General features: G+C 42.0%; 1 protein-coding gene across 2 annotated transcripts; it reads right to left on the bottom strand.

The window, feature by feature from the left end:
* Nucleotides 1-1,792: 1,792 nt before the first annotated feature.
* Nucleotides 1,793-10,196, bottom strand: LOC306818416 (inter-alpha-trypsin inhibitor heavy chain H3-like). 2 transcript variants are annotated; one of them, XM_079335984.1, is made up of 22 exons: nt 10,068-10,196; nt 9,829-9,858; nt 9,540-9,563; nt 7,842-7,996; nt 7,614-7,718; nt 7,282-7,444; nt 7,056-7,166; nt 6,794-6,922; nt 6,485-6,601; nt 6,234-6,402; nt 6,009-6,134; nt 5,730-5,902; nt 5,450-5,635; nt 5,219-5,358; nt 4,938-5,098; nt 4,790-4,816; nt 4,626-4,691; nt 4,240-4,353; nt 3,916-4,117; nt 3,643-3,815; nt 2,646-2,757; nt 1,793-2,527 (listed from the first exon to the last, which is right to left on the bottom strand). In XM_079335984.1, the coding sequence occupies exons 1-22, from the start codon at nt 10,179-10,181 to the stop codon at nt 2,389-2,391; spliced, it is 2,736 nt and encodes a 911-aa protein (XP_079192110.1). In that variant the 5' UTR covers nt 10,182-10,196; the 3' UTR covers nt 1,793-2,388. The 2 variants fall into 2 exon arrangements, with proteins under 2 accessions (XP_079192110.1, XP_079192111.1); XM_079335985.1 differs by having other exon boundaries at nt 4,938-5,092.
* Between the last annotated feature and the right edge of the window lie 255 nt (nt 10,197-10,451).

The raw sequence follows: 10,451 nt of genomic DNA, 5'->3' as shown, positions 1-10,451 counted from the left end.
TGGGACATTAGGACCTGGATGGTTGTTAATCATTGGAACAAAACATTAAAAAATACCTTTGTGACGTTTGACTGTTTTTGTGGACTTGACTTGTCGGATTTCAAACAAAGCTCTGATGAATCCTGAGACCAGGAGAGTTCAGGAACTCGTGTGACGAGAGAGAAAAGCATGATGAGCTTCAGAAGCATCTTGTTGACTGATGACAAAAAACTGAAATCATTCTGGCTCTAGTTTTTCATTACTCAGCAAAACAACAGTGCCCCTGCGGGTTGGATTAAAGCTTAGGAGGTTCTTGGTTCTACTCCGTTTAACCTGACACACACTTCCATGCATTAAAAGATAGATAGATAGATAGATAGATAGATACTTTATTGATCCCGAGGGAAATTCAAGGCATCCAGTAGCAGTATACAGACAGGCAGGACACAAGACATTAGTTACAATACACACCCGCTGTCCCCCCTCCCCTCTGTATACACATCCCCCAAACAAGATTTAGCAGTCCCTATGTGACAAAGAGTAAATATAATTACAGGTTAAACCTGTGCAGTTAGCATTAGCATTAGACTTAAAACTTATATAGCATAATGTACATAACCTGTGAAGGAGATAAAAACATGTGCTGATTAAAAGAGACTTGTAAACAGTTAAAGAGCCTTAGAAACAAAAAGTGCTGACCTTCTAGAAACTAGTTACATGTGCATGTACAGAGGTGTTTGAGGTAGTGCCAGAGGTTCGAGTACAGTCATTAAACAGTCAATGCAGGGATGCAGACTGAGCCATTAAAGTGCTCAGCAACATAAAGGAGCAGTGATTAGCATTAAGTGTCCAAAAAAATAAGGTGAAACCAGGAGTGATTAGGGGTGATTGTCATTAAAGTACCCAACTATTGAGGAGCAGATTAGCATTAAGTGTCAAAGACAATAGAGTGATCTAGTTAGGGTGATCATCATCCTTCAGTCTGACGTACTGTGGTCTCTCTGTGAGGTAGTCCGTGATCCACCTCACCAGGTGCTAGTCCACCCTCATCTCGGTCAGCTTGTCTCTCAGTAGGAGGGGATGGATGGTGTCGAAAGCGCTTGAGAAATCAAAGAACATGATTCTCATCACGCTGCTCCCTTTGTCCAGATGAGAGTAAGCCCTGTGTAGAAGATAGAGGATGGCATCGTCCACGCCCACCTTTGCCTGGTATGCAAACTGCAGGGGATCCTGTGCGTGTTGTACCTGGGGTCTGAGGTGTTGGAGCAGCAGCCGTTCAAAGGTCTTCATAACGTGGGATGTCAGAGCGATTGGTCTGAAGTCGCCCGGCTCACTGGGGTTTTTCTTCTTGGGGACAGGTGTGAGGCACGAGGTCTTCCAGAGTACAGGAACCTTTCCAAGCCGCAGGCTCATGTTGAAGATGTGCTGAAGTGGCTCCCCCAGCTCCTGTGTGTGTTCGTGTGTGTGTGTGTGTGTGTGTGTGTGTGTGTGTGTGTGTGTGTGTGTGTGTGTGTGTGTGTGTGTGTGTGTGTGTGTGTGTGTGTGTGTGTGTGTGTGTGTGTGTGTGTGTGTGTGTGTGTGTGTGTGTGTGTGTGTGTGTGTGTGTGTGTGTGTGTGTGTGTGTGTGTGTGTGTGTGTGTGTGTGTGTGTGTGTGTGTGTGTGTGTGTGTGTGTGTGTGTGTGTGTGTGTGTTGTTGCATGCAAGAGTGCATGATTCAAGGATGGATTTTCCCTTCCATGAAAGGATCCATTAGTTCTCCTGAAGCTGAGATGAATGAGGTTGATGACATCATCTAGAAATTTAAACCATTAATGAAGTCAACGTTAATGTATTAAGTGTATTTTTCACTTAAACCTGAATCAGTTTGAACATTTCATTCATACTGTGACCAGTAATACAGTGTGTCACCACTCCTAACTTTTATTTGGCATCATTTGTAGTAGCAGCACTACAGTGGACTTACAATCAATAAACATGATGAACATCAGAGTTTGGATCAGACATCAGATGACCTCCTCACATAATCAAACACTGAATTCAACAAACTGTTATTTTTTTTCAAGATCAAACAGGGAGAAGAGCTGAATCAAAGACTCATCAAACATGAACAATGCATCTTTTTCTGTACAGCTGGATTCCATACTGAGGTTTCCCATTTATTTGAATACAAGTGATTGCTGAGGTTGCTCCGACACATCTCCGTATTTCGGGATGTGTTATTGCTTTCTAGTTTTGGAACTCCAGCAGTAACACTGAAAGAGAGAGTGAAGTCATCCAGACAGTGTTGCGTTTGTTTGATGGGTTCATGATACCAGCAATTATAGTGTAAATACAGGCACATATGAATATTGATCTAAAGCGTTTGATTTCAATGATTTATGTGGCCGACATTGATTTATAATCTGTTCTTAAACAGTTTTAAAAAGGCCTGTAACAATGTAGTCTGATGCTTCTCCATCGATGAGGCCAGTTCCATTATTGTGAACAAACCAGCAGGGGACATTTTCTCCTTTCTTCACATCCCTCCTGAAGTCTCTCTGCCAGCCTCTGTGGACACACACATGTTTCATGTACACTGACAGATATTTCAAGTGCACGTCACAAAATCAACAGCCTATCAAATCAAAACACGTGTTACATGCTGACGAGTCATTTTTGCATGTACCTGGTCACATTGAGCTCCCGTCCTTTCACAAACATGGTGGCATCTGGTTTCTCTGGGACTTCACCTGGACGCAGGTCTGACACCTCATAATTGATCCCATGGTAAAACTGACCTGGAGGATGACCAATCATTACAGGTAAATATCTTTCAGAAGTACATTTATTCAATCCCTAAATGTTCTCTAATGATAAATAAAACATGTAAAGACCCTACAGAGTGTGTGTATGAAGAAGCTATTCAGACTAAAGCTGATCTTGTTTATTTGTGTTGTATAATGGGCATTATAATATGTGTTGAATGGGCTCCTTGGCTTTTGCAGGCAGCCATTGCTTTGTCATCTGTTCTTCTTTATGTTTCTTGAAGGTTTTGATAAAGGCCTGGTTAAGTTAGCTGCACGGCAAATTTATACAAGATGTATGTTCCTTGCTCTTCCACTCTGGTGCTCTTTAAGACACACTTTTATAATTGCTTTAAAAGGTGGGCTGCATCTATATAAACCATTACAATAAATGCATACCAATATGAAATACTGAGATTCTCTCTGTCAGAACCCCAAGTGGAGTTGCCATCCTTGATCTACTGGCCTGACAAGATGATGCTGATTATACCTGCGAGTGGCAGCACTGGCATTATCTTTGTGCAAGCAATGAAGCTGCTAGAGGTGCAGGGTAGTAATTAAACCTAAGGCGCTTTTCACAGATGACCTGCACTCTTTAACATGACCAGAAGTTTCCAGAGGGACATGAGCCATTATAAATGTCTGAACCCGTTTACAATAAACTGACTTTGTTCTGCCAACTTCCTGCAGTCCAAAAAATATCAAATAAACCTTGAGCTGATGTGTTAACCAGGCAGGCCATTGTCTAGAGCTTTAACAGTGTAGTAACATTGTGGAGGTTTCACAGGTTCTTCAGAAACCCAAGAAGAAATGCTACAGCGAACAATATCCTATAATCAGTGATGATAATGTAATTCTCTATAACCAAACAAGTCGTACCTAGCAGGCCGTGAACAGAAGATGACATAAGGTGGGTGTCCAGGGTGTAGAAACCCAGGTAGTTCCGGTGGTACGGGTGCTTCTCCCACACTTTGTGAAGCAGGATGACAAACTTGACGGAGTCTTTCAGAGTGACGGTGAGGCTGCGATCCTTGATCAAGAGAATATCCATACTGGAGGATATACAAGTGAGGGGAACAGGATGGTAAGCATGTATTCTGAACTGGATTTCTCTTATTGAATGAGGTAACCATGGGACATGCTGCCACTAACTTGGATCCTTTGAGTGAAGCTGAATCAGACCAGTGCAGCTTGACCAGTTGGCCACCCTGAAAGACCGAGATGTCCTGAGTGCTCACAATCAGCCTCACCCCCAGAGTCTCGTGGACGATGCCAAAACGCCCAAAGTAGGTGTTTATTTTACCATCAGGGGGAATCGTTTTGTCTCCTATGATCTCACCATTGACCAAAATACCTGAGGAAACAACAGGGGATCCCGTCACTCACTGTTTGACAGTCGGATTTCATTTTGACGTTAAATGTACAAAACCTTGGTCCATGTAGCCTTAAAAAAAAAAAAAAGGACTCGTGGCTGACCTTGTTTAAGGTCTCTGACCAGGTTGAATATGCTTCCTGGTTTGTCGTTGATGTTGAAGCACAGTGCGTCGTTTCTGTCTGGGAGCTCGATCATGAAATGAGGATCCCCGTCCACTACAGGTGACGACAGAGTAAAATGGAAGTGACAGACAAAACGAGTGATGGCTTTTTTTTTATATGTCGTCTTTGCAGTGTACAGCAATGCAAGCAGCTCTGTGCGCCTGTGAAGTCAGGGTGATGCTGAAGTGAGTATGATTCATCATCTAAGCATCATGAATGTCTGAACAATGTCTTTGTCGTTTAGATGGACTGACAAAACAACTGGCTAGTAGAGTGAGACATTAGTTCCTCGAACCATCAAGCGAGCTAGGCAAAATATTACTTACCAAAATAGGAGGGTATTGACTGGTAACTACTCCAGTATGATGGAGGAGGAGGAGCATGATATCGAGCTGAAACATAAAATGATGACGAGTTAGAATTAAAGCATTTAATGTTCTTAATCGCAGAAACCTTTTTATGCTTATGTTAAAAAAAAAACCTGTATTACCCTGTCTTTCTGCCTCTTGTCTTTGCTCTGTCAAAATAAACAGGTGGACACAAAACAAACATTTAAAGTAACTTCAGCACCACCCTCAGGTAGCCACTATCGTGTTAGGTTTAGTTTCCCACGTCGGTCTAATGGCTGAATCTCTCACCCTCAGTCAGTTTATCAGCGATGAGCGGCCTTTCTGTTCCGTCCTCAGTTTCAGGCTTAGTGACCACCATGGAAGTAAGAGAGGTTACAAAGCCATACCTCAGGGACATGTCCAGGGCCTTTGCCGTGGCATTCTCTTTCTCGTCAGTGGTACCACTCTTACTGTAAGTACAAATAGTATATGTGGATTGGCTCTCTTGGCTCTCAGGTGATTTGTGGATGCATCATTGATGGAGGTTTTAAATGAGAACAATCAGCTTGAGTGAAATAACTCAAACTCACCTTTTCTCCAGTAGCTGCTGGATGGTTAGGTAGGCCCAAAGACGCTCTGTAAAATCTCCAAAAATGTATTCCTCATCAGGGTACGTCACGCCCCAGTCTACTGCACCAGCCGGTCCCTGCACCTTGAATTCTTCTTCAAACTAAGCAGGAGGGACAAAGAGGAGAAGAGAATAATAAACAAACCTAATCTATGACCTCACTACTGTCTCGAAACTGTTTCCTTGTGCTCACCCCCTGGCCAACCACTTCCATTAGGAAGTTTTCAAGGTCGTTGTCCACCAGTTGCCCAGCCACCACGATCTCTGAGCCGTTAAACAGCTGGTTAAAGTGGTTAGTGGTGAGAAAGTCCACTGAATTGCCAGGATAACGCAGGTCAACGTCCAAGAGAAGAGGGCTGGAAACCTCCTCATAAAAACCCTGGGACAAATCAAAAAGTAGGCGTTGTATAAATGTGGAAAACTGGGAAGTAGTTTTAATTATCATCTCGTAAATGGGTTCAAAGCCTTTCCACCTGAAGTTGAAGCGTTGCATCTGATCCCTCGTAAATCCTGCGTGCCGATCCCTTGTTTTGTTTGCTCAACGAATCCAGGAAGGAGTAATCCACATCATTTCCAAACCCAAGACAGAACAGAGATATGTTTCCAACCACATCGGGGCTCACATTGTTCAAGATCCTATCAGGGGCTTCGAAATGAAAAATATTTTATAAATAAATCATATAGTTATTTTTATGTCAATCAAACATGCACTCACATAAACTTAATGTACCTCACAGTAAGTGCACACTCACCCCCATCTGGCATTCCATCAGTCAGTGCAATAATCATATCGACGCTCCTCTCTGGCGTCCTTTGCTCTTGTCTGTCTTTTTTAAGCATTTTCACACTGTCCAACAATGCATCATTAAAATTGGTTGCTAGATGGTAAACACATAAGAAAAGGTTGTTTTTTTTCTTATTATTTTGAGAGTGAGTACATTATGTATAATAAAAAAGTGTGTCCATAAGATCATTACATCCTCTGTCTCTTATTTCCTTGACGAATTCCAAAGCTTCATTCACATTTTCTGCCGATGCTTTGGAAAGTGTTTCTCTCCAGGGCGAGACATAACTATCGAACAGGACGATGGCAAAATAGTCCTCCTCATGGAGGTCTTTGAGAATGGCCAGCATCGCCTCTCGTGTCTGCACACAAGTCATGAGAAAAATGTGTGCATGGGGACACGAACATTTTAGAGTCCCACTTGTAGTCTGAACCGTCTCTCACCTGTTCAATCTTTCTCCCATACATTGATCCGCTCCTGTCAATCACAAACACCACATTCTTCGGGACTCTGGGCAGGTCAGGTGGAGCGAAATAGTGTACAAAGTACCCGTTAACAATCTGAAGGGGAAATCACCATTAAAAGCAGAAATAGACCTATAGGTTGTTCTGCAGATAATCCATAGATTTATATCTCCCATACAGAGGTGTCATCCTCAGTCAAACTGTGTGTGTGTGTGTGTGTGTGTGTGTGTGTGTGTGTGTGTGTGTGTGTGTTTTGGAGGGGTGGGGGTCGTTTGAGTGACAGCATACCTGAATGTCCCCAATGCCGCTCACTCTGTTTACGTCATATTTGATGACAAAATCTCCGTCAATGAAGGTTCCATCACAATCAGCACAACTCCTCTGCTGCTCTATGGTCGGTGAGAACACGATGCGTGCCTGATAAAAAGATACATACAGTCAGCTCAACTCAAATCTTTAGATCAATAATGTATTGAATGTAAAAAGGGTGGGAGTCTGATCCAGGAACTGCAGGCAAAGAATGAGACAACTACCTCCAGGGACTGTGTACCTTTTTGTCCGTCACAGTTTTCTCCACCAGGGGGAGCAAATCATTAGTAAGGAAAGTAGCATGGGCATCAACGAAAGAAATGCCCTGTGGCTCATAGATGTTGGTCACAATCTGTCATCCACATAGGCAAAAAGACACAGACAGACAGAGAAACCAATTGTAATTATGTCATTTAAAAGATCTCAAAGAACACAATCACCAGGAGGCCACAGCAGAACAGATTCACCTTAAACTCCTGGACCCGCTGTTTGGGTTTAACTTGAGTCAGAATCTCATACTGGCCCAGCTTTCTCTGAAGTAGCTCCTCGTAAGTCAGAATAAAAGTGACATTACTTCCTGCGGCGATGTTGACAGACACTGAAAATTTCTCCATCTTTCTCCCAGAAGCTCTACAATGAAACAGAGAGAAATCGCACTGACCAATAATGCAGACTAGTAACCATCTGACACTAAACAACTGAGATCAAGGGAGTGCAAAAATCAAAGTGGAGATCCACTTAGGTTTTGTATTTCTTGCTGTGTTTGCTTCATAAATATATTTTATCCTAACAGACTCACTTGACCAGCCCAGCGGTTTGTCCAGAGGAAACAGCCTTTTCATACTGCTTCTTGGCTTTCTCTTTCTCCTTCACTTCCCCGACGTACACCTGACCTTCAATTTCCCTGTGAAAGACAGAGAACATAAAGTTGAAGTGAGCTTTAAAGCACAAGAGAATCGATGACAGCGTGAACGTGGTGCCAGCAAACACTGGGTATATGGTGAAAGTGTTCACGTAACCAACTGACATGCTGAAGTTGCTGATGAAGGCCGTCTTGGGTAGCTGCACTTCAAAAAAGATTTCCTTGGAAGTGTTTGCTTTGTTCAGAGCCTTCGAGGTCATGACGGTGTGAGCGAAACGAGACGTCACAGTGCAGTCCACCGTCACGCTGTACACCTCCACCTGACGCGGAGAGAGAGGCAACAAAAGTATTTGCCGTTTTTGTGTCATTTCTAAACTGACTTGATAATTGCAGGTGGATAATGTACTAAATAAGAACACATTAGGAGCTTAAAAAAACATGACTATAAGACCATTTAGTCACTGGTTCCACCCAGGGAATGTTTTTGTGAATCAGCCTGCAGCATGTAGAAACACATACGTGTGTTTGTCAGTCTGTTCACTATAAAGCAAACATCCATTATCCTTTCACTGGGAGTCTATTCTTCATTTATCCAAGATCTCTGTGTGACCAACACAATAATCATGTGTGCCTGAGCTGAGGGCATTTTATTTGAATCCTGTTTGCTTCAGTCAGGGTGACGCAGTTCCTTCCTGCCTTGATTCCCTCGCCACGCGTTCTGTTTTCTTTGAGATCTTCTGGGTAATATCCAAAGGAAATGAGGAATATTTTTCCAAGGTGGTGTCTTATATCTGGCACAGACAGATATTTGACTCTCAGAGTATCACAATATTTAATCCTAAAACCTCTATCATGTGCTTTAAACACCTTAAATGGACACAGTGGACATTTCTGTTGTCTGTTAAGTAACAATTCAAATTGTTTTGCTCAAGCGTCTACATATTTTCATTTCTTCAGGGCACTGATAGGCAAGGACGTTTGTCGCACGGATGTCATGGATTAAGAAATGTGCAAAAATGTTTGCATAGCGTACTTGCAGATGAACAATACACATGCTGAATTATCAACTTCTTAAATGTTTTCAACTTTCTGCAGTAAAATCAGAGGAGTTTGCTATAGCTGCAGGGCGCACTCACTTTCGCACTCGTTTATTCTACATAGCCTTGGTTTATTTGGGAATGGGATACGATTATGCTTTGTAAGAAGGGGAACATTATATAAAGATCAAGTGGCCATCAAGGGAAGGACATTAATATTAAAGTCTTGAAGATCAACAAATCAGCACAAAGTTAAGCACCAAAATGAAGCCAAGTGGTGAAGAAATCTGAGCGGTCTCTGTATAATAAAGCACCAAAAAGAAGAATATTTCTTTAAGCATTAAAAGTGTCACATTTACCCCATTTGTTAGCCTTGGATGTTTTCTGAAACATCTACATTTTAATAGAACTTAACTAGCACAGTCTTCTTGTTTGGTAGCTGTAAACAGCTATACAACGTTGTTCAGCTTAAAGGTGCACTATTATGTAGATTTGGTAGCGAGGTTTGGAAGTGTGAGAACTGAAAAAATGTAGTGCTATATTTTCACAATAACTTCTCACATAGCATTTGATCTTTAAACCAGGGACCAAACTTTGCTCTGAGGACAGTTTGTGTAGAGAGATTTGAACATAAACCACAGAATCTCTACGTTTCTCCAACTTTCCCATTTCTCTACCAAAACTCCATAATGCACCTTTAAAAGCCTTTTATGTTTTATCGGGCGTGTATCTGTTCCAGCTGCTTCACTACATTTACTTTGCCCTTACAATGAAGACGTATTCAGCTGAACTCGATATTTCATTTATTTTAAATGTGTTTTCTTACCATATCATCATTTGTACTTCTTTTCTGTAAAAACAAAACAAGCAGACAGACAATGCAAAGGGAGACATTTTGATTGTCAGATTATAAGAAATCAAAATTAAAGGCTGCAAAAACTACTTAAAACATGTAACTTCTTTTATGGTTCAAATGTTGTTTCAGTGTTGATGTTCAGTTCTCAAATTCATCAATGACTGCCCAGTTTGTTTAATTCTAAACAAACTGGGAGATGCAGACAATATCTTTAACCTTATGACAGAACTGACTGTATGTATGTTTTTACTACAGATACCTTTAGAGATCTAGTAGCTCCTTCTGACTCCTGAAATACAAATACAGCGTGTTAAGACAAACAGCCACATGAAGAGGAGATGTTCAGAAGAGTTAAACAAGAGTAGAAATAAAGTTGAAAACACACTTTGTGACGCACACATGATTAAAAAATGACTGGTGTCACCAGGTTTAGTCAACACTTACATTACATTGTAGTTTTAAATGAAGATATTTGCATAAAACGGTTGGTGAAATTACCTGCTGAGCTTCATGGCCCCCAGAGATGACCACAGCTCCCCAGGCCAGGCTGGGCAGCGTGAGGCAGGCGCTGGCCCACAGGAGCAGCAGTCGAACACCCTGCAGTCCAGACATGACCAAACTTCCACTGAATAGTGTCCGACTTCACTGCTGAGAAAAAGCTCTCTGCCCAGTGGGAGGGACAGCGTGTGTGTTCATGGGGTACTGACCAACACGACTGACCTCAATGTGCTAAAGTCCTTGAGCTACAAACATTGGTGCTCAAAAGCTCTGCTCAGGCTACGATTGTTTGGATGGAGTTAGTTCGGACACAGAACTTATGTGGCCGCATGGCAAGCTCCATACCTGAAAAATGAAATGAGAATGACAATATATCTATTTTTT

Source organism: Symphodus melops (assembly GCF_947650265.1).
Source record: "Symphodus melops genome assembly, chromosome: 23".
In the NCBI taxonomy this organism is placed as follows: domain Eukaryota; kingdom Metazoa; phylum Chordata; class Actinopteri; order Labriformes; family Labridae; genus Symphodus; species Symphodus melops.
The sequence above is the reverse complement of the archived record's forward strand: the minus strand, read 5'-3'. Positions and strand labels throughout refer to the sequence as shown.